General features: G+C 36.8%; 2 protein-coding genes across 3 annotated transcripts in view; both read right to left on the bottom strand.

Annotated features, from left to right (window-relative positions):
• Positions 1 to 1,133: 1,133 nt before the first annotated feature.
• Positions 1,134 to 14,791, bottom strand: ccdc69 (coiled-coil domain containing 69). Its single transcript, XM_079892267.1, has 9 exons — positions 14,314 to 14,791; positions 11,199 to 11,262; positions 10,727 to 10,902; positions 7,126 to 7,213; positions 6,917 to 6,990; positions 6,670 to 6,771; positions 6,467 to 6,586; positions 5,966 to 6,063; positions 1,134 to 4,692 (listed from the first exon to the last, which is right to left on the bottom strand). The coding sequence occupies exons 1-9, from the start codon at positions 14,359 to 14,361 to the stop codon at positions 4,518 to 4,520; spliced, it is 945 nt and encodes a 314-aa protein (XP_079748393.1). The 5' UTR covers positions 14,362 to 14,791; the 3' UTR covers positions 1,134 to 4,517.
• Positions 14,792 to 23,193: 8,402 nt separating this feature from the next.
• LOC307170946 (ganglioside GM2 activator-like) overlaps positions 23,194 to 24,460 on the bottom strand; it is a 52,826-nt gene continuing 51,559 nt past the window's right edge. For both annotated transcript variants that reach the window (XM_079892269.1, XM_079892268.1), the window contains 2 exons: positions 23,927 to 24,109; positions 23,194 to 23,819 (listed from right to left, as the gene is read on the bottom strand). In XM_079892269.1, coding sequence (XP_079748395.1) covers positions 23,661 to 23,819; positions 23,927 to 24,109 — 342 coding nt within the window. In that variant the 3' untranslated portion in view covers positions 23,194 to 23,660. The remainder of the gene's footprint in view (positions 23,820 to 23,926; positions 24,110 to 24,460) is intronic.

The raw sequence follows: 24,460 nt of genomic DNA, 5'->3' as shown, positions 1-24,460 counted from the left end.
AACATTTAGCAGTATTCCGGTTGACGTGAGAACAACTGTCTTTTCTCCAGATCTTTCCGGGGAGGTTATAACATGCATGATTTTTTAGTCCTAGAAATGTGAAGGAATTATGAAGATTAATGGTCCGGTCACTGTGAAACATGGATCAACGACAAATAAGGATAAAAAAAAACATAAGTATTGTTGTAATCTAGTTTAAAACAAACGTTCATAGAAATACAATATTTTTAATCATGTTTGTTTAATTTTTAAAAAATGATAAAAAAAAATGCATTTAATGAATGACTCTAATCGTTGTAACCATAAAGACGTAGGCTACTAACATGCTTTACTTGCACTTTAAACATGTGAATGCAAGTATCCTAAATATATGTTAGCCTATATATTAAAACAAAACACAAAAATATTTGCAACGTATTTTTAAACAATGAGTCAAGAATATGAGTAAAGAACAAAATATATAGGCTATTTTTTTTTTTAAATAAAACTGCTTGTTAAAAAAAAAAAATCAACAGGAAAACTTATTTAAATTTCAGTTATAAAGAATTTACCACGGTGATTATGCAAACATTTATTTTTATTTTATTTATTTCATCCTGTTAATGAGACACTTTTTTCGTTTCATATCAAGACCACTCAAGACGATTACTAAATATTAAAATTAATTTTCAGAAACTGAAAACATGTTCATTATTGAAAATGTTAGATTTTGTGCATTTGTGAAAAATAAATCTAGACAAACAAATGAGTAGCATATCACCTCATTGTCCCGTTCATGTAAAACACACGTAAACATTGTGCAAAGTGGTTTGACGTCGATCAAAACACAATTTATTAAAATGTATTCATTTATTTTATTTTGCTTAACGTGAAAGCGAATCCCCATGCAATAGCATGCAAGGTGCATGAAGCCTGTGTCTAAACAATTACAAAAATCGTAGCCTTTTGTTTATGAAATGATCCACTGGTCTAAATCCGACCAGTGTTTAAAATATCATGCTGCTGTACAGAAACAGGAGTTAAGGAAATCAAGCTGATTATGGTGTGTAAAAAGTGGGGTGATAACCAGCCCCACACCTTTTAATCAAAGCTGTTTTCCCCGGGGTGCAATTTTCACCTTTTTTTTTTTTGTTCTAAGTCAAAGTGATAAGGAACAACTCAGCAGCCCCAAATAGCAATCATCTTATTTGAGAAAATTCGTGTCTGCCTCCAACCCTTGGCAATTTAAAGGTTGCCTAATAAACGGAAATTGTATTAAATAAACCACTCGAAAGTGCGCGCATTTCGCAGACGACATGGGAGCAGATGTAAGTTAATAGCAACATATTATTTTGAGCACTGTTAATGCATATGGGGACGCTTCGGCTGGGCAATTAACAGATAATGGAATGAAAGACAGGTATTGTATTACATTCGTGTGGCTGGAGATGATGTCATGAAGGGACAGCGCGTAAACTCAGGTGAGTAAACTCGCGCGCCTTCCCGCCAACTCAGTGGAGCAAGGGATTGAATTACAGATTTTCTCTTTCAAAAATACAGTTTTCTTAGTGGCTACTGTTTCAATAAAGCAGGGCGACAATCAGTATGAAAATAAAACAATAATAATTTAGACAACCAAGATAAAATCGTGTGATTCGATTTTATGATTTTTAAAAGGTCAAAACACGTACGTCTCCAAGATTTCTTTTAAAGAGCGCTTTGTCTGGAAATAATCTGCTGTGTAGTTACAAAGTGACAAACGTCTTTAAAAAGTCGGTTTTATCTAAATCATAAACATTAAAAAAAAATTTTTTTTTTCTAAATGTCTATTTAACATATGACAGGAAACAGATGTGATCCAGATGAGCAAACACTCTTAAAAATATACTTCTTCCAGATGAAAACACGCACATCAAATAGACGTCTCCGCGAGCTAGCCTATAGGCTATGGGACATTACAAACTAGAACTAAATAAGCATTAGGCCTATAGGCTATATTGAGAGTTAGAAAACCGATTCACTAACTATGAGCTAGGCTACTAAAAGCATAATGACTTTGGTAATAGCCTACACAGTGTTGACGAATTTTCCGTAGGCCTAGATATCCTTTAAAAAGGTAGGCTACACAGCTATCCTTACCTTACGATGAAATAATTGTTAGTTTTATTAACCCACTATTATTAGGCAAATTTTTTAAAAAAACATAAGGGTTATTTTGCATCCTATAATAGCCTATTAGAAGGCACATTTTAAGGCTGTAATCAGTATATTTGACTAAATGCTTTCAAATAGCAAAACAGCGTTTTGCTTCTCGTAGACCTCGTCAGGGTAGCGCCATGTTTGATTTTTCGCGATCAAGCATATAGCACAAACTTGCAGTTTTCGGACGTCAGACCGTACATCTATTACTCTCAACCTCGTTTGTATTAAAATAATAAATGTGTAGTGTTATTTTTTTTTTGGTCAGATATCTTATGTAGGCTATTTTAAATGAGGCATGGCCTGATATTCTAATGAGCAAAATGCACATTCACCAACTAAGTCCTACCCAAGAAATTTTTGTTGCAGACATATGAAAATGCTTAATATTGTTGCTTTTTCGTATAATAATTGAATGAGGAAGTTGTTTTATTTACACTATAAAGTCAGATGTTGCTAGTGTTCACTTGGGATGGAATGAAAACCCTTGAGATTCTCCCAGGTGGCTGTTAAATGCTCTGGGAACCTCCTGACATCACTACAGGGAGGCTGACCTGTGCTTATCTTAGTGGCTGGGCAGGTATTGTCCAAACATGTCAAACAGTCAGGGAACCAGTGAACCTAACATCCGCGCAACCAGCAAAAAGAGCCAGGCTCTTCTCCATGTTAAGTGCTGGTGTAGTGTAATAGGGGGGCACCACAGGGCAAACGTCTCAATCTGTCAATCAGCCAGGCTTTATGCTCTTATTTGTCACTAGAAAAACACCCACCAATCAGTGTCTCATTACATGCAACAGTGAAAGTTGTGAGGTGAGTGACCTTATCCATGAGGGGAAAAGTCAGTTGTGGGCCAGAAAGCTAAAGGAACGTTTTAATGTATTATTTCATCTATGTGGATTAAAAAGGCTTGTCTACCAGCTATTCTAATATCATAATGTGTGAATGAGGCACACACAATCTCATGACATAACAGCAATCCAGTCATTTCAGAGAATTGCTGACTGACGAATGACATGCAACAATATTTAACTACCCTGGGAAAATATATCAACAGGCCAAACTTGAAAACTTGTCTGAACAACAACACAAAACACTCACGCCTGTTTTTATCTTGAGTCATTGCGCCCCCTAGGGACAAAGTCTGTGTATTAACATCTTAGCCCTTGACATGCAGTTGGGATGTTTGAAGGAAACACATGCCATCTCCCACAACCAACTTTCTAACCAAACGTTGTAATTTATTATAGTAATCTGTGCGGTTTAAATATTTTCATCTGGAAGAAATGTGCAGAACTTCAAATACAATCCCTTTGATGCAGCTTTTATTGCTTGATTTTTACAGGAAACACCAAAGGCACTGATTTGGAAGTAAACATACAGTATATATATATGACAGAACATGTTGCATGAATCACAATAGTTTAAAGAAAATGGTGGAGAGAGAGATATGGGTACAAAGGCAACCCATTTACCACTTATGCTTTTAAAATGGCAAATCAATCACTGCAAAAAGAAGGCAATCAGACATAGTGCCTAAAATGCTTTTAAAGTATGAAATAATTTCAAGAAGTTCACAGTCAAATGTTTCTGTTCAGAATGTTTCAGATTATTCTTTTAAAGTTGGCTTTGCAAAAATAGCATAACAGAAAACGGCTATTCTCTTCTTGGAATACATGTGTACTGGTTGTATGAACAAACATTGTGTGGATTTTACCCAATAGGACATCAGTACTTTACCTACTACTGAAAAACAGGACTTAAAACAAAGATACTGTGGCAAGGTGTGCAAAGGAAAAAGCATACGGGTAAACACCAAAAGCCCATTATCTCTCTAACGAAATGGCTAGAGATAAAAGTGCAAGTGCATCTGAAAAGATACCAAATATTCATGCTACATGTACAAGTGCTTGGGCTCCAATAATGTCTTAAGGCAAGAAGATAACCGAGTTTTTTTTTTGCTCACAATACCTGCTTGACTGCTGTTTCCAGTTATGTAAATAATAATAATTAAAAAATAGGCAAAAACTACTACACTGACTGTGTACAATAAAAAAAAAAAAAAAAGTCTTTAAACATGAATAACTACTGCATATATCCACAGCCATTTCAAATAATAAATGCAACCAAAAAAAAATCCTGATAAGCAATGTCTCTTCAAACAAAATACAAAAATATTTGTTTTGCCAGTTAAAAATGATAAATGCAGTGAGTAAGTCCATTTCAGCACTGCATGTTCACAGCACTCCATAATAAACTGGCATTTAAAAAAATAAAAAAGCGCTGCTAAGGCACCTCGGCCAGGCAGGGTGAGGATACAGTGACGAGGGTTAATGTTGCAGTCAGCTTGGAGACACCTCAGTGGGTATGACTGAAGGAAGGTGGAAGGAGGAGCACGAGTCTCTGCGGTGCAGGAGCTTAAAGAGCAGCTCCTCTTTCTCCTGGCTGAGCTTCTGGTTCTGCAGAGAACGCTTCTCTAGCGCCTCCTGCAGCTCATTCTGCTCCTTGGACAGCCGTCTGAAAGAAGACCACAAGGTTTATGGAGTCTATACATCACACATGTGTTGAGTTTTCCATAGACAATGATTTTTATACTGAACAAACTTTATATTCTATCCCCTACCTCTAAACCTATCCATCACAGAAAACTTTCTGCATTTTTACATTAAAAAAAAAAAATCACTTAGTATGATTAATAGGCTGTTTTCCTCATGGGGAGCAAAAAACATTTCCCCACAATGTGGAGTATACCTAAACCACACATGAACTCATAATTGGCCAATCACGTGAACAGCGATGTACATAAAAACATCTAAAACACCAGGTGGCGCCACATACAAACATTTGAGCTAACAAGAATAAAATGAGACCAGGAAAGCACGAGAGAAAAATAAGAGACTGCAATTTTATCATATTTGGATAAAGAGTTCGTTCCGTCCATATGGAGTGTTCATAAAGTCCCTTTAAACTTGCTGAGATAATGCATAATAGTTTTGTATAAGTTATTAGCAGAATTGCTAAAATTCCTGTCATTGGCTGGAAAAACAAATAGTCCTGCCCCAAACATTTGTTGGGCTGGACAACAAGAAGTATAATGCTATGATAGCAGCACTACAGAAGCAGTGTGCTTTTAATAGGATAAACTTAAAATGCATGACATATTTACAGTAAAACTTGTCAAACTTTTTCCACATTGAAGAAGCACAAACTTTGTGTCAATATTTTAATGTGTCCCAATTATGCCATTTTAAAGGTTGCTAATTTAGTTTTGGAGTTCTCCTTCAATAGGTTTACATGCATCCAAGGTCAAAAAACACTTTCATTTTCTCAAAATATACATTGCACCATCACCTATTTTCTCACATTTTCTGAAACGGTTCAATAAAGGATTCAGTTTCTCTAAACCCCTCCTTTCTGAGAGGCGAACAAAACTTGTAGACCTCAGCTAAAATACAGTGTTTGAGGGTCAAAGTAGACATTGTTCGCAGACAGCCAATGCAGATCATAGGCTGGCATTATGCAAATTTATTAAAAACCTACGTAGACATGTTACAGAAGTAAGACCGGAATTACTGACGACTCGTTTCAGTCAGTTCAGGATCGATTCGTTCTTTTGGGAGACAGTAACTCCATTTATCTGCACATTTTGATCATTGAAACTTTGAAGACCTTTACAATCACAAACAGCAATATAAACACTACATGATAGGTCATTTTTGAAAAAAGCATAACAGGGGCACTTTAAAACACTCTGTCTATAATAATAGTTTGCAAAGAGAAGTAAACATACTGTATGAGGCTCTGGTAGTTTTCTATCCGGACCCTGTAGTCCTCATTCTGCTGGAGAACATGCAGGAGCTGATCCTCTAATGAGAGATTCTTCTCTACCTGACAATCAGTACAAAACAAGCAGCAGAAAGTCAGTAAAGCGCGTATCAAGGTTTTGGCCTCAATTGGAAACTTCTGCATTTCTATTTGCAAACAAATAGGTCAATTTGCCACATTCAAATAGACAACGTGAATACACAAATTATGTGCACCTGCTCTCATTTTGGTACATAATTTCTCTTACTCAGAGAGAGAGAGAGGATAAAGCTTTAACGAGGCGGATGTAACCAATTGTTTTAGATAGGGGATCAAATGTAAAAATGAAAGAATCTGCTATTGAAAACTGCAATTAATCTGGTCTAAATTGGTCTGTGTCTATAGATAGAGATAGAGATACTTTATTGATCCCGAAGGAAATTAAGGTTACAGCCTTGCCCTCTAATTAGATGTCAATAAAAGTTACCAGTGTTTCCATCTGCAGCAGCTTGTTCCCCTGGTCCTGCAACCGCTCAAGCTTCATTTCAATGACAAATAACAGGCTCTCCTGCTCCTGCTCCCAGAATTCACCAGGGCTGCCATGAGTCTGGGATGAAAAGACAGATGCAGCTGAATACTACATCTATCTGAAGCATGCTTTGACAATAGATCTCCATTCTCATAACAAACCTCAATATTTCTCTGAAGGTCTCTCTTGAGTGTGGACTCCTCCGCTCTGCGCTTTAACTCGTTGAACAGCTTCAGCTCTGATGTCAGCCCTTCAATCTGATCCTGAGTTCATGGAAAGTTCAGACCAATCATTTCAAAGTCAAGTCTGGCATGACTGGCTTGACGTGGGAAGTTATATTAGATCAGTTCTCAATCACATGAATTAAGGCAAATTAGAGAAGTGATGTTACAAATAGACGTGCTTTACCTTCAAAGCATTCTCAGCTGCTGCGTGCGACTCATTTAAAACGCTCTTCTCTTCATTGTGTAATCGCTGTAGCTCTGCAAAGCAAATCAATGAATACTGCTATAATTACCTAGATGTGTTTGACAAATTGACTTGGTACTTCACATTTATGCATTTGTGTCCGTACATGACATCTGTTGTTAGTATTACATGTGCTGCCATGCTCTGACCTTCAGTTGCGCTCTGATGCCGTTCTAAGGTGCTCCTCATCTGTTTTTCATGGAGATCATTTAGATCAGTGGTTATCTCAGTCTTAACCTGTTAACACAAGACATCATGCATATTTACTATCTAATGCAATTTAAGCAGCAAAGGCTTTTTTCATGGCAAATTCAGAGCAGCAGAAATTAAAATAATCATAAGAAAAAAACTTAAATAAATAAAGAATTATGTACAATAACAGTATTTCCTGATCACCCTTGTCTGGGTTTAATCTGCGATAACAACCGGCTGGATGTACATTATCCCTTACTTAATAACCTTTACCAAATTTGGTTAAAAAAAAACGAATTGACCAAAATCGGAATCACACATACACTACCAGTCAAACATTTGAACAAACTTGACTGATTTCTCATGAAAATTGAAAAAAAAAAAAAAAAAAAAAGTTAATTATTAAAAATGCCACAGTAAAAAATTATTTACAAAACTAAATGGATAGCTGTAATGGATAGTGAAGGAAAAGTAGCAAACAAGCAAACATGTGAACTCTTTCGGTTTAGAAAAGCATGTGAAATGTAAAAATGTTTAGATAACGGCCAGAGTTAGCAGAGCTATACATTTAGAATTATTTCACGTTGTATAATAAAAAACAAAACATTTAACTATTATTGTATAATCTACACGTTACGATCACATTAATGAAAGATTTTATTAGCTTAGCTATTTAAACCTCTAAAGAAACTAAGCTAAATCTGACACAACCTTCTTTGGATATCACCTTTCATGTAGTGTTTAAATCGCTGTTTATGAATGTAAAAGATCTAAGAGTCTCAATGGAGCTATTGTCTCCCATAAACAAAGAACTGATTCTGAACTGCCTAAAATGAGTCATCATTAATTCCAGTCTTACTTCCTGCACAAACCTATGTAGGTTTGTAAGAAATTAGCATTATGCCAGCCTATGCTCTTCATTGACGGCCCATGAACAACATCTACATCGACCCTCAAACACTGTAGTTGTAGCTGAGGCCTGGAAGAGTTTGGTTCATGTTGTTGACATGTCCGCTGTTTTCTCATTTCTCAAATTCATTTTGCATGGATGAGGACTCAGGCTCGAATTGATGCGGTGAAACCAATGCCATCGTTACGGTTCGCATCATTCTGCATCAAGTAGGGATGGCTAAAACTAAAAAATGTCTTGACCGACCACCGAGCCTCATTAGCCGGTTAAAACCAGTTAACCGATTAGTTTAAAATATGCTATGCTATTTAAAATAACAGCCATTTCGAGCTGCGCCTGCAATTTCGCGTCACGTCTCTCTGCCGCTCTACCTCCCGCTCACACACACACACACTCACGTCACTTTTTTTAAAATCCCCTACAGCGCAAAACATGAGTCCCGCAAACGCGGCGCCGGGGAGCTTGTATGTAATCGGAGGACAAATGGCACCTAGTTTCGAAATGGTTTGGATACAAGGTGATCGCGCTGAAAATAAAGATGTTTGTCTAGCGTTAGAAGCTCATTTGAAACATTGCCGCAGCTCATTTAAAGGGGGGGTGAATTGCTGTTTCATGCATACTGAGTTTTTTACACTGTTAAAGAGTTGGATTCCCATGCTAAACATGGACAAAGTTTCAAAAGTTAAGTTGTACGTTTGAAGGAGTATTTTTGTTCCAAAAATACTCCTTCCGGTTTGTCACAAGTTTCGGAAAGTTTTTTCCGAGTATGGCTCTGTCTTACGTAAGATAGAGCGGAATTTCCTTATATGGGTCCTAAGGGCACTTCTCCGCGGCCGCGCGCGCACTCGCAGACCAGAGAGAGAAGAGAGCGAAAGCAGTACGTTACCTCAAAGCGCTATGCTCGGCTTTTAGGGAAGTCAATGTCACCAAAGAAGTGGGTTTTTGGTTGGCAGGGCAAGACAACCCTGCACAGATTCCCAAAGAACCCGGCGTTAAGGGAATAGTGGATGGAGTTTGTTTTTTCGAAGCATCAACGGAGGTTGTGCACGACTCTTTGTTCCCTGCATTTCGACGATGATTGTTTTATAAACAAAGCCCAGATCGACTTATTTGCAGATCGTCTAATGCTTAAGGATCGAGCAGTCACGGTGAGTAAACTACTTCAAATGTCTCTCTGTGTTGTTGTTAGATCAGTTAGCACAGCTATAGCACACCGCCCACACGGCCCGCCCCCAGCCGCTCGTTTTTTTCCGGAAAGACTCGGTACAGTCAATCTTTCACTTATAAATATAATAAAACTAAAGACGTTTTGGAGATATGAAGGATGCAATACTACTCTATAGGTACTCAAGATTAACAGGAGATTGAGTGAAAATGAGCATTTCACCCCCCCTTTAAGAAAATGACAGCTCCGAAGAGACACCGTGAGTGTTTTAGCCTGTAGCCTTTACTTTTCGCAAACCTTGTAAGCGCGCGAACCCAAACGCTGTGACCTCGCGCCAAATGTTTTTATTGGTTTATTAAGTACAAACAGGCGAGTTATGAAAAATTGAGTGTGAGGGATTTGTTCACACAAAAAGATCTTGGAATGAGATGGCTAACTGTAGTAGCGTTTAGTCCACTGTCTATAATAGCCTATTTAGGGATCACTTTTTTTTTTTAACCGACTACCAACAACTTTGATCGGATAACGTTGATACGGTCAACCATCGGTCAAACGGTCATCGGTTAACATCCCTAGCATCAAGTGTTGAGGAAGCCTCCAGAGCTGAAATTCAAATATGACAATTCTTTTTGGATGCAGTGTAAGTGGTAGACCAATCACAACAGACTGGGCCATCTGACCAATCAGAGCAGAGTAGGCTCCTGGAACGGTTCGCCATCGAACGGTTTCAGACACTGAGAAATGAGGTGATGTTGCAATGTATATTATGAGAAAATTAAAGTGTTTTTTGCCCTTGGATGCATGTAAACCTATTGTAGGAGACCTCCAACACAAAATTAGGAACCTTTAAAATAGCATAATGGGGGCACTTTAAATTGTAAAAATGCAGAGAGTTTTCTGTTAGGGTAAGGGTTTAATTATAGTATACAAAAAACAATACAAATCTATGTAATGTCCCCATTTAAATAGCTGTGCATGTGTGTGTATGCGTGTTTAACTCAACTCAAAGTCTACAAAGTTTTAGACCACAAATAAGTTCTTGGTGAAAGGTAAAGAAAAACCATGCCATCTTCTGTTTTCCCTTGTTAAAACAAGCAGTGTTCTACAGTGTTTAAACACACAAGCCAGTCCTCTTTACAGGGCAATGAATTACATCCCTCCCTGCAAACAGGTTTAGCTTTGTTGGTCAGAGTTTAGCACAAGGACAGATATACCACAGCACACATTCCCAAACCCTGTACAGACAATCAGAACAACAGTGCGCAGAAACGGCATTGATCCCAATTATGCTGTAATGGAAAAGCACGTCTTGTTTATTGCTGCTGACAGCTCCATAATGTATAAGCTGCTGACATAATCTGGGATCAGAATACTCATCTTTCTTGAATGGCTACATGAATCTGCATGAACTTGCTACGAGAGTTCCATTCACAAGACAAAAAGAAAAGGCTTTCAATACGAAGAGCTTTTATTTACACCCTACCTTTTCTGTAATGCTGTGGACTAAAGTGCAAATGTCTCCAGGACGGTCCTTGAGGAGCTGCTCTCTCTCCTGGTCTCCTGAAGCAGTCAAAACTGCATGTAGTATCTTTAGCTGCCACTCATAAGTCTCCAACTGATTCTCCAAACCAGAGCGTTGCTCCTCAGAAGAGTGTGTGACTAGGGGAGAACAAGCGAACACTACATTATTTGCTCAACGGTACATCAGAAACAATACATCCATGAACTCAAGCCAGGATCGCCCACGGCCAGCAACACAAGAATATTACCAGGTCCCTGCAACCTAACATCAGCACTACCAAAGCATGGCTCTGCCAAGATCAACACACTTCACAATGGGATCATGGGACATTCAAAAGGCTCTGAATCATACGCATGAAAAGCACACATTAATAGATAATAACCATAGCACATGCATCATGCACATGTTCACATGAATGGGAGAAAGCACTTACCACTTGCATCTTGAAGTTTGATGTCCTTTATGTGCTTCTCATCTTCTTGTGCTTTATTTTTTTTCTAAATGAAGAGAGAGAGAGAGAGAAAAAAAAGAAAAAAGTTTGATTTATTGCATTGAAGCCAAAGGCAGCAGACACAGGATTAATTATTCAAAAACTATCTGACAAGCTGGATCTACATGTGCAACTCTTTCACAGGTGTCTTATAAATTGATATTTGTTGCATTCCAGTGCAGTCTTCCATTACCGGTGAGACATGCACTCAAGATTGCACAAGCATGACATCATTGACAAATCACTCGCAGTAGTACAGCTCACTTTGAAAACTTGACTTGTATTTCTCAATAGGTAGGACAACTGAAATATTACTTTTCATTTGTAAATAATAAACATTTTAACAAATTTATACAAGGCCACTGCTTATAGATCATATTAATAAGAACAAACTATTCAAATCCCACACATTTATAACTGTTCAAAGGTTTGGGGTGGGTAAGAATGTTGTTGTTTTTTTCCTAAAGAAGTCTCTTATGCTTTATTTGAAAATAATTTCAAATAAATATAAAATTTAAATATAAAAATACAGTAAAACCAGTAACATTGCGGAATATTATTACAATTTGAATATATTTTCAAATATAATTTATTCCTGTGACGCAAAGCTGAATTTTCAGCATCATTAATCTGTCACATGATCCTTCAGAGATCATTCTCATATGCTGCTCAGTGCTCAAGAAACATTTCTTATTATTATAAATGTTGAAAACAGTTGCTTAGATGCTTAATATCCATCATAAACAGCATTTATTCGAAATAGAAAGCTTTATCATTATAAAATGTCTTTACTGTCACTTTTGATCAATTTAATGCATACTTGGCTTGCTGAATCATTTATTTCTTATATCTCTTACGGACCCTAGAATGGTAGAATCCAAAGTGGATACTAAGCTAAAGTAGAAGACAACACAATATAACTTCTCAAAAAGATGGCTTTCATTTAGCTGAAAACTTTAACACGCTTATTGTTTGGTTTATTAGCATGCTCTCCACACATTTCACAAGCTCCAAACATTTCTCTGTTCCAATAATTCAAATCACAGAAGTATTGGGAAAAAAAAAGCTTATCATTCGGATATAAACACACTGATGTCTAAAGGCAGCGATTAAAAAGCTTAAAAAGAAATTATAATAAATCAATTACATCGTTATGCCAGTAGGTGGCGACACATGGCTGTTAAAAATGTATTTGTCATCAAATCATTATTTCAAGAGATTCATTCAAAGTCTTTATGAGTGAGTTTAAAAAAAAAAAAATTCATGATTCTCAATTCATCCAGAATGGTGCAGCTCTACATCCCAGTGTGAATGTTTGAAGATGGCTGGCACTGTTGTTCACAGGTGATTTAATGTTTTAAAGACTGCATGCCAAATGTCTCCCGAGATATAGCCTACACACACAGTCTCAAAACACTCACAAGCGCAAAATGTCTCTCCACAGAGAGCAAAATCTCCTGACTTCAGATTAGAGAAGTGTTTCTCAACACCGTTTCTGGAGCTTTTCACACAAAACAAATTTTAAAACACGAATAAGATTTGAGAGCGGCGACGAAGACTATCAGTGACTTAAATTTCTCTCTTAACTTATACAAAGCAAGTCACATAACTTCAGTATGACTTGTAACTATTTTTATCATGATTCTGGGGGCTTGGTGGCCCCTGGCCACCTTTCTCTTTCGTCACATTGAAAATAGCAGCTAAACTTCATCTTTTTGTGCTGGATATAATAAAAACATACTATTCGTCTAAGCCGACACCCTCGATCAATAACAACATATAAGAGACAAATCATCCTGGTTAATCACTACTGAGATTCTCTCTGCCATGTGAGACCGTTTAAATGAGAATTCAGAAATAAAAAGCAAGAAAAGAAACGGCTTCCATTTCATAATTCAGTAATCCACACAACAACGCTGTTATGCATTCGCTGGCTCTCTGTGGCAGGGAACCAAATGTTCTGGAACTTTAATGAACCCTTGGCTTTATTACACTTCACCGTCATGTGGTTATGTGCTTTTGATGCAACTCCAATAAAGGCTGTAATAGTGAGTGTAAAGCTTTCTGTGTTTAGTCTTCAGAGACTTTTCACACTTCTCCAGTTGTCCATGTCAAGTATACTGACACATGGCTATGTGATTAACAGGACCAAAGGAACTCTGTCTGTTTATAGGTCACATTAAAACTTGCAGTGGGAAATTTGGGACCCTGTGTCTGTCACATTCGAGCCCAGTGAATCTAAATCCTTCAGCAATCTGGGCTAATGAAAGCTTGACCCTGTTGCTATCAAAGCCAGATTTCCCCTGAATGTTTAAAGGCCCCAGGAATTTCATTTTTAAAGCGTGAATGAGGTGCTAGAGGTACTTCCATTATAAATGGACTAATGACATGAAACTATTCCTTCTTTTTGTTGTTGTTGCATGCATTAACATTAAAAATGTAATTAATTAAAAAAATTGGCTATGGCTTTTCTATGACAGACATGTTTTCAAAATGTCCCATTAGAAACTCTTGAAAAATATATAGTTTGGAATAAAATAAAAAAAGTAATATTTTTAAAACATATTACTTTTGAAAATATAAAAACCGTTTAGAAAATATTGACTAAGCTGTACTGTATCCAAGTATATTTATCAACACCATTAAATCAATAATATTTGCAGGTAATGGTAAATGTACAAAAGTACAAATTCGTACATCTTGATTTGTTATTTACCGATATGCGGAACAATTTAAAACTGAGCAAAGTGATAACACTTAAATGTAGGATAACACACCTTAAATTGGTCATAACGGATGTCAGCAGCACATCTTAAACAACAGTGCTGAACCGTCATCTGTGTCTAATTAAAGCTTTCACAAGTCGACAAACTAACATGAGAGCTTTCGCATCGACTAACGGATTGGAGAGGAAGTAACAAGTGATTTGAGAGAACAAAACAAGACTGGCTCCCATGATACAAATACATTTACACGTGGTGTATTTGCAACACCTTTAACGTTGCTGCGGGTCTCATTGTAAACTGGCATTTTTTATGAAAATACTAAAACGACCTACCCTTTTCCGGGGGACCTGGCCACAATTTTTGCTGTTGTGACAACCCATACTCCGCTGCCTCGTCGCTATATTCTACCGCGTCTTCGCTAGAAAGTTTTTGTCTGTGCGCAGCAGTTCAAATATGAGCTCAGCCTCATTGATCCGCTCGAATAGGTTGAGGCTGGGACAGGGGGGCGGGAACTGCAGGGTCAGGGCTGCGTTCCAAAAACGCAGGCTACATTTACATCAACAACTTTACGCCGAGACTAGCGGGAAATTGGTGAATCCGTGCACGTCAACTGATGTCACCGCAGCTTCCTCGAAGTGCAAATGGCTTTGAAAAAAAAAAAAAAAAGGAAAAAGAATATGCCTATCTTAAAGTCACTATGAAATAATAATAAAAATGTAATAGAATGTAGCAGTATTTATTATAAATGATTTATCAGTAAGTATATATTAATTCTTTTTAAAATTCATGTAAACTTCCCCTCTCTTCTCTGATGGCGCGAGGGCGGAACAACCTGTCACTCACATGACATCATTCACAGCAATAACAAACCACAACCATCCAACCAATTACCAATGGACAAAATCAAGTCCCGCCCACTCCGATATCGACTTCACAATAGGGAAGAAATTACATTTTTTTTTTATTGCAGGAAAACACAATTACAATAAGGTAATACAAAAATCACATAAAATTCCTAAAGAAAAGAGCACAACCCTACACTGTAAAAAATTTAAAATTATATATATATATATATATATAGGGTGAATAGTGGTAAAGTGGGACAATGGGTAAAGTGGGACAGTTAAGCTTAATAATTTATATCTTTGCATGTAAATTATTCCATTACTAAAAATCAACACTGAGCTCATCATAAGCAAGTATGTGATTAAAAAATATAGATTCTGTGACTATGAGATCACTTCCGGGGGTGTGGCACACCATATTCAACAACCTTACAGTGAACCATGGCGGTAAAGTAAAATGACATAGCATTCTGAGGTGAATAATGTTAAGATTATAAAAATTAAAACACTTATGGACCATTTGTAATTGTTATATATTTTGTTATTGGATGTAATGGTGAATCAGAATTTGTAAAAATCACATTCATATGAATCTTTTTTGTTTGTTTTTTATGTGATTTTGACACTGTCCCAGTTTGCCATTAGCGTATTGTTAAACTGGGACAGGGTATTACTGGCAAACTGGGACAGCCATTTAAGTCATTCTAATGGAGGAATTGAGTTCCCTTTTTGTATGCCCCTCATAAATTCAGTTAGCTAGCTGGATATTTCAACAAAGATTGTAAACTGATTTTAAAAAACAATGCCAATTCCAAAAAAAAACAAAAAAAAAAAAAAAAAAAAAACAAGAAAGATGGAGGGTACAAGCTTGGATGCCTGGACATTTGCAATATTTGCAAAAAACTTTTCAACAAAAAGAAATGAAACTTAGCCTGTCTGTAATAAAATTAGCCTATAAGAAGAAATGTTTATGAAGATTTCTATTTTTTAAATGTATATGAAATAAACTAAACCCAATACAAAATATTGTGGACAGGCGAGGGAGGGAGGGGTGGAAAGAATGTGCTGTACCTGCATCCCTCCTTAAAAAAAGTGATTTTTATTATTTTTGTTGTTGTTGTTTATATTGTTATTGTGTATTTAATTCATTGGGCCTACATTTGAATAACAATTTAATGTGTTTGAAGTGTCCCAGTTTGCCAATAAAGGTGTCCTAGTTTGACAGTAGCGCCTGGAAAAATGTGGTTTGGGGTCTATGTGTGTTTGAGGAAGAGTCATCCATCCTGTGTTTAATATTTCTTTCTTTTTTATTCTGTATAGTAGAGTAGAGCACTTAAGCTATTTAGAATAGTATCATATAAGCGGCTAAGACATTTGGATCATAATAAAAAAGTATGCATAATATAAATTTTCAGAAACCACTATTTACCACTATTCACCCTATATATATATATATATAGATAGATAGATAGATAGATATAGATATATAGATATATAGGCTATATATATATGCTCAATAAGTTATGGCAACATATGTTTTTACATTGCTTTAACCCATCAAAAGAAGTTAAGCAATTTTCAACTTTTTGTTTTTTTATGTTATACAAGATTCAACTCATTTTTAAGTCAGTTTAATGTGATTTAAGTTAAAAGACTTAAATATCCCAGTTGATTGTACTTAAAAATTTAAGGCAACTTTTTTTTCAGTGTAAAGAAACATTTCTTCAATAAACCAAGTAGTCTTCTTCCACTTTTCAATTTTAACATTCTTAAAGATTAAATCCAAAAATTATTTTTGAAAAACAAAACAATGGCTTTGTTTAAAGGCACTTACATTTATGAATATAAAATTTCCCCCAAAATGAAAATGATTCCGTAAAAAATTGAATGTGAGGGAAGAAACTTTAAGGTTTTGTTTTGTTCGATATAATAATTCTAATAAAGTAATAATTATGTTGTTTAATTAAATAATTATTATGTTGCATCATAATTTTATTTGAAACACTTAAAAACATTTATGGGAAGTATACAAATTAAAAACAACTGAATGAAAGACGCCAAGCATTATTATGAAAATCTGTAAAGTTAAGTCTGGTATTCTAAACCTCAAAATCTTGAATTTTGAGGGTTAATTGCTATATGCCTTACCGACAGATACACAGATAGTTACTGTTTGGCAGTCCAGCTAGAAGAAACCTTGAAATGAACAAATATATTGGACATTTCCTTCTCTAAGCATAATATTGGTCATCTGTCTCCAAATTAAAATGAGTTCTGACAGTAAAACGGCCGTATTATGCAGCAGGTTTAACTGAGGAGTAGAAATGTGAGGCTCACGTGCTCAACAGAGAGCATTTTAAGTTGTACTGTATTTGGCCATATTGTCCCCCTGCTGCTTTAGAGGAATTGTTTAGAGAAACTGTCAAAACAGCCGTGATCCATAGTCAGTGGTGAGGTATGTGGATGCACATGCTGAATGTAAACATAACAAGGTATATACCGGCTGCCAGTTGAGATTTCATCACCAATGTCATTTTAACAAATGAGTTCAACTTTAAGTTTAAATTTAGAAAGAGAGACAAATGGGTATTTAATCCTTTCTACCAATCCGTCATGCCTTTCATAACATAAAACATTGGCTGAGCTGATCACATTCACTGCTCTATATATGGTGTATACAGTAAAGTGTCAGAGATGCACCTATTTTTGGCCTCTTGTTTGGTATATATTAAGCTCTAATACGATACGTCGACTTCGGATCATCTGGGTAATTTGAGACTTTCCTTTTTGTCGAAACTCTGTCTATTTATAGGAAGGTCTCTAATCTGTCATAAAAACGATAGTGAGCAGTTGTTGCTGAGAAGTGACAAACTTTCCATTGACAGGCAGCTGCAGGGTCTCGGCAGCTTAGTGGTGATAGTAATAAAGCGAGGCGTCTGGTAGCTATCCACACAGGAACAAAAACACAGCAATCGCATAAAACAGTGTGTTTGGATTTAACATAGGATTTGCCAAAGTTAACAGGCTTATCACAGGGTTTTAAGGGAGAACAATAAATCAAACCTATTTCCTTAACATTCATCATGACACACCTCTCATACTTGGCATGAAATCTGAATTGTTTGATAAATAATATTTTTTTTTATTTGTATTTTGTGACAAAGCGGATTACCTTAAAACAAGTGGTTGAATATTTCAAAGTTCATTTTTAATGTTGTTTTTCTGCATGAGAAATGCATAGCGTGCCAGCCAGGAGCATGTGCCGCCGCAAAGCTTTATGAACGTGCTTTGTGCCACAAAGCTCTTAAAAAAAAAAAAAACAGACGCAGCCTCTCAGTCAGCCAGGAGATAACATTCTTTCCGTTGCTCCCCCTCCGACCCCAGGCATGGTGTAAGCCTCAAGGCCTCGGAAAACCTCAGTGTTTTCAGAGGGCGAGATAAAACTCAGAAGTCCTACTGAGAGTTAAGCATCTGAGAGAACTATTAAGTTAGGTTTAATTAAAAACACTATGCTGATCACATACTTCTGAGAGTTCTGAATTTCATAGATAAATTTGTGTTGAGTGCAATTTCATAATCTTAACATTTCACATGTAAGGATTTTTTTTTTTTTTTACAAGTGATGGTACATCTGGGTTAAGTGATCATTAAAAATGAAGAACATGGCTAGTCTTGCTCACAGTGGAAATCTGCTTTGGTTGGTACCTGGACATCTGGATTGAGGGCTCTTGAAAGACAGGCTGGAAAATCAGGAATGCAAACAATGTTTACAAGAGGAGAACAAACCTGGGCGATTTCTGACCATATGAACATATCCTGGTGAGACATGTATATATCAGCATTATGAAATGTCAAATTGTGTTTTGCTTTTCATTGCCATTCCTAAAGGCTGGAATACACAACACAACTTTCGCCCAGATTTGCAGTTTAGTCAGAGCTGGAAAACACTACATGACTAATGAAACAGATTTTAAAACACTAGGCATCCTGTATACTTGCCGACTTTGTAAATGGTTACTGAGAAAAACTGGCCATCTTGCACTAAAGGACTGATGATCTCACACTACCAGACGTTCGAGTTGTTCTGAACACAACAAACTCAAACAGAAACATGCGCCTCATTGCTAGGAGACATGACAAATTAACACAATGTTGTTTAATCAGCTTAAAATATATCAGACAGCTGAAGAAAGCAATTCATACAGGTTTGGAACAACTTGATGGTGAGAAAATGAATTTTTAGGTGAACTATCCCTTTAAGTCGGAGTCAGTCTGCAGATTTGCGTAGTGTATAATGGGCACAGACTCTGGATTTTTAGCAGTCAAAGGATATATCTTGATACCTGTCTTGCATTTCCTAGCAATGAAGTACATTTTTCTTGAGTTTTTTGCATCCGGACGAACTTGAAAGTCTGGTAGTGTGTGATTCTCAGACGTTTTTTTTTCTCCTCTGTTACCATTTGAAAGTCACCAAGTGAATGATGCCTACATAGGGTTTTAAAATCAGATTTGAAAAGTCACGTAATGTATTCCAATCTTAATATGCATGACTGACTGTGCACTCTGCTCCATAAAACAGAAGCATACAGGAAACGATCAAGCTAAAAAAAGGATTAAAAAAAAAGTGCCACTGCAGCTTTCAGATCTCATTAGAGTTATATTTAAACTTTTGGTTACACATGTGAGAATGACACTTTGCATCACTAACATGACTGTGCAAATGAGATTTGAGAGCTACAGCGCAGGGGGAAGATTATCAGACTTAAAAAAAATAAAAAAAATTAACTACCATAGCATCACATATACTCACTGGGAAAATATAATACATAACTAAATACGGTAACTGATTTGAATGTTTATTAAGAACAACAATTATTTAAAAAAATCCTTTTTAAAGGTGAATTATGTAAGATTTTTATGTTAAAATATATTCTCTTAACCAAGTGTTTACAACTATTAGAATGCCATTCATGGGTTTATTTTCCCCAAACCTGTAACCATTGATCCTCACAGACACCATCAAAACATTGAGAGCGGGTCGATCAGATTTGTCAATCTCTTTCCAGGTCAACCTATGGCGAGAATCTGGGGGCGTGGCTACTGTGGTGGGCGGAGCCAGAGGGTGTTTAGCCAAATGCTGCTCATTTAAAGAGATAGTTCACCAAAAAATGAAAAATAGCCCATGATGTACTCACCTTCAAGTCATCCTAGGTGTATATGACATTCTTCTTTCAGACGAATACAATCAGAGTTATATTAAAAAATGGAGGGGAATAAATGCCTTCTGAAGCGGAGTAATACAAGCCTGGTAATACCAAACTCTGCTACTTCGCTTTGCTTCGTAGACAGATTCTGGAAGGGCATAATAGAAAAGCATTTTCTTTCTCGCGGGGGGCGCTTGTCTGAAGTTTAAAATCATTGGTTACCCATAAGCCAATCACATAACGTTTGGTTATGGCGTGTGTTATGCGCATACTCAGCCTCATCTAACTTCCACTGTAAACACATGTATGATGCGAAAACAAAACCATCGAGCGAAATACCGGAGTGAACATGGCTGTGAAACGACTTTTGCAGATTATGTGAAGTAAATCTACGCATCCACGGTACAATCAGTGTCTACGTCACGGCTCTCAGCCCGCCCTCTGTTCGTTGATTGGCCGGCTGTTTTCAGGACGGAGGAAAACGGAAAGCTATTACGCTGTCTCAGACTGAGTACAGAAGCGAAATGAAATTGAGCGGAAGTACGAAGTCTGACGTAGTCAGGCTAGAGTAATACGTTTGTTTAAGAAAAATATCCATATTTAAAACTTTACAAACTGTAATCTCTAACTTCCGCTAAACTGTCGTATGTGCGTTCACGAGAGACTGGCGATCCAGCGTATGATGTAGGACGCTCCGGTAAGAATATGCTAGTTCTCGCGAGAACCAAGTTTGTTGACATCGAAGGACATCCATGTGAAGAATTGAATAGTTTGAACTCTGTCGAAGGATTTCGAGATAATCAAAGAGGAGACTTTTTTCTTTAAACACCCTCGTTTTAGACTTCTGAAACAGCCATTCACCGCCATTATAAAGCATTTTTATAATATAACTCCAATTGTATTCGTCTGAAAGAAGAATGTCATATACACCTAGCATGACTTGAGGGTGAGTAAATCATGGGCTAATTTAAATTTTTGGGTGAACTATCCCTTTAAGTGCCAAATGACTTCCAGCCCCACAAAGGGGGAGCTGGATGTCAAACTCCCCTCATTGGCTCTACAATGAGCAGGCTCTATTTAGCCGGTGTGGGACCATGAGTGAAGCGTTACGTGGGAAAAGACATTCAGCTTCGGGTACAGGAGAGCAAGCCAAAAATCGCTGTATTTAGACCTTCAAGGATCAAACGAATCCTGAATACGTCAAAGTGAAAATAATACCATGCACCATGAGACACACTCGAGACACAGTTCAAATAGACAAATGTACCAGTTTATAATACAGCCTCAAACAGTTGTGGTGCATCATATCAAAAAATGCACCCCCAGAGCAAATAAGTTGGGTGAGATGCTCGTTTTCGCTCTACACAGTCTACTCAGTCGCTTACTCGTGACACATAGCAGCAACTGTAAGAGCTTTTTGTGATGTTTGAGTTGGCATCAATTGTTACATTTACAAACATTTAAAGTAAATTGATCTGACAAGCAGTCATCAATTAAAACAAGTTCATGAGATGTAGATTGCTTGTTAAAGTGCATGTTCTTGATGACTGAAGATTGTCATTTTTTCCGTCATCTTAATCTTGTATTAACTTAACTACCTTGAACATTTGTCTCTTTTGTCACTTTCCCAAAAGCCAGGACCTGAGCGCTATAGGACAGCAATTACTACATTTCATTGTGTTGGTCGTGTAGTACTGATGCCACTGAGAAGTTGACTTTAAGGCATCCCATTTCTTTTTCAGTGTTTCCTAAAATTATCTGCAATCTGAAATGAGTCAGTCTGTCAGAGAGTAAAAAATTTGGGATGTAGAAATCATACAATGGCCAAACGTAGTCACCCTAAAACAGAGAGTCATGTTAACTTTAAAAACAGTACATAAAAGTTTGCTGCATGTGAAACTAGATGTTCAGTGAATCAGTCAACACTCACAGCTTTGAACGGGCAGTCAATACAGAATCCTGTGAATGCCCTAAAGAGCTTGGCCAACCGTTCACAGGCATCAGGGTAATAACAACTTCCTAGGTCATGAACACAAGGTATTTTTACCCATGCACCAGCAACTTATCTTTCCAGTGTCAAGTTTGCCTGAAACAGATAAAATGACATCATCCAAATGATCTTATGAAGATACAAGGCATGTTGTTCAGCTGCTGAAATGTGGTCATACAGGTTTACCGTCTAAACGAGTCGTAAAGTACAAACGTCTCAGACATAAAAACATTTGTGACACCAAGTTTGTTAATAATGGGAATGGATGGGGTACTAACTCAATTCAGAGGTTTATGGTACAAGAAATATGATTTATATTTTATAAATAGAAAAAAAAGAAAGAAAAAAAATCAGATCAGACGTCATACGACAATATTTCAACTTACAGGCACAGCAGAGTGCAGAATTATTGGTATGTTGGCCGATGCAGATGCTAATACATATCCTGGTGAAAAAAATTGGGTTTGGATACACATGTAGCGTCTTCACATGGATGGGGTCATCTGGCTTTCCACAGTTGTCCCAGGAAAATTTCTTAAACTGATCAGTAACACAAAATAGCACATGACAATACAAAGACAACTAAAGTAGTATCAAAACGGTCTGATTTCAATCTCAGGTTCTTACCTTCTTAAATGCAAAGCTTTTCCTGCTATGCCATTGGCTCGAGACTTCCAGCAAAAAACTGTTGGAAACGAATAGCGCGATAAACAAGGAAATGCAGCTTTTTATTTTGAACGGTTTAGTCTCACCTTGAATTTTTGGTTAATTATCTGAGAGGTAGTTCCTACAAGTTAAAGATATGATACTCTGAAACACTGCACATTCACGTGATTATCACTGACACAGATTATAAAGTGTGTCAAGTGAGTGTTGTCATGCGATTATGTTACTGAATTTATAAAAAAGAAAAACAATTATACAGCGACATCTACAGGCTGATTCACACCATGACAACCCTTTAAAAAACCTCAACAATAAAGATTATAACTGCAACCATGACAGTAACAAGACCTATACACCTTCCACTCTAACAAAAACATGGTGCTGCTGGGCTGTTTATGAAAAATGATAATGTGCAGACAACAAAAAACTAAAGTTTAAAGTATTTAAAAAAAGTTAAAATGTAAAGCATTACAAACTCAATGAGAAAATGTAAAACAACTTCTAAAAACTTGTTTGAATGTTTATTAAAACAGAAAAAGAAAAGATATTTCCCTTTTAAACAAAACTGGTTCAGCTTTGATTTGACACTGAACTAGAACCAAATGAACAACAGCAAAAATCATGATAGGAATACAATCAGTTGTTAAAACATTCATGTTAATTACAGTAATAAAATAAAACCTGTGCAGTTTATGATCTAAAGATTTTTAGTACTCATGAGTCTCAGCTGTCAAACTTTGTCCAGTGGTTTGTGAAACAATCTGATGTAGGGACATTTACAGTTTCTACCAATCATTTAAAAAACAATTGAATGAGACTTCTAATTAGTAAAAAACAAATGTGCTCACATTCTAAAAAGTTATGAAAGTGAAACTTAGGTAGAAGTTCTATTATAGATGAATCACATCAATCAGGAAAAGTTCTCTCTTCTTACCCAAATCCAGTGTCATAGGACAGTAAATAATCAGTAAAAGTTACATTAAGGAATGCAATGAGAAGCTGATTTTGAGGCATCCCAGTTCCTTCTCAGAGCTTCCTAAAACACCCTGTACTTTGTAATTGCCATTAGTCAGCCAGCCAGGCAGTTCAACTTCTGGTATGTTGATATCTGACGTCGGGAAAGAATAATCACCCTGGAAAAAAAGAAGACATGAACAATGTTATGCCTCTAAAAAAATGCATGATGAACTTTTCTGTTCTTGCATGTTCAATAAAATCTTGTGAATCAGGAGACTCTCACAGCTTTGAACGGGCAGTGGCAGGGCAGGCCATATGTATGCAGAGGCTCGGGACAGTCCTGTCCTGGGGGGATGAGCTGATTGAGCAGGTCACAGATATCAGGATAATGACAACTTCCTATTTCATCCAGACATGGTATTTTCACCCACAAACCAGCTACTTCTTTTTCCAACGTCACATTCACCTGAAACAGAGTAAACGGAGTTATTAATGGGATAGTTCATTAATTACTCCCCCTCATGTTGCAAGACTTTCTTTCAACTTCGGAAAACAAATGAAGATTTTCTTACTCTCCATTGACAGTCAGTAGACACAACTACCACTTTAAAGCCCCATAAAGGCAGTTTAAGACATCATAAAAGTAATCCACGTGACTCCAGTGGTTTAACCTCAATTTTATGAAGTCATGTGAGCACTTTGTTTGGGGAAAAAAAATCCCACAAGTTACTACTTTATTTACTAAATATTAATCTCTGCGTGGGTTCACGCAACAATGTTTGCTCTCGCATCAACACGCATCTAGTGAATGTGTCGG

Source organism: Squalius cephalus, assembly GCF_949319135.1.
Source record: "Squalius cephalus genome assembly, chromosome: 14".
Taxonomy (NCBI): domain Eukaryota; kingdom Metazoa; phylum Chordata; class Actinopteri; order Cypriniformes; family Leuciscidae; genus Squalius; species Squalius cephalus.
This window is presented reverse-complemented; position numbering and strand designations above follow the sequence as displayed.

What these genes read in the sequence shown, in the direction of transcription:
- ccdc69 (XM_079892267.1), bottom strand. Translation starts at nt 14,361, where the DNA reads ATGGGTTGTCACAACAGCAAAAATTGTGGCCAGGTCCCCCGGAAAAGG. An exon ending in TGCTGCAGATGGAAACACTG is followed by an intron (nt 6,064 to 6,466) that starts GTAACTTTTATT and finishes ACTGATTGTCAG; the next exon opens with GTAGAGAAGAATCTCTCATT. An exon ending in AACTACCAGAGCCTCATACA is followed by an intron (nt 4,693 to 5,965) that starts GTATGTTTACTT and finishes GTCTTCTTTCAG; the next exon opens with ACGGCTGTCCAAGGAGCAGA.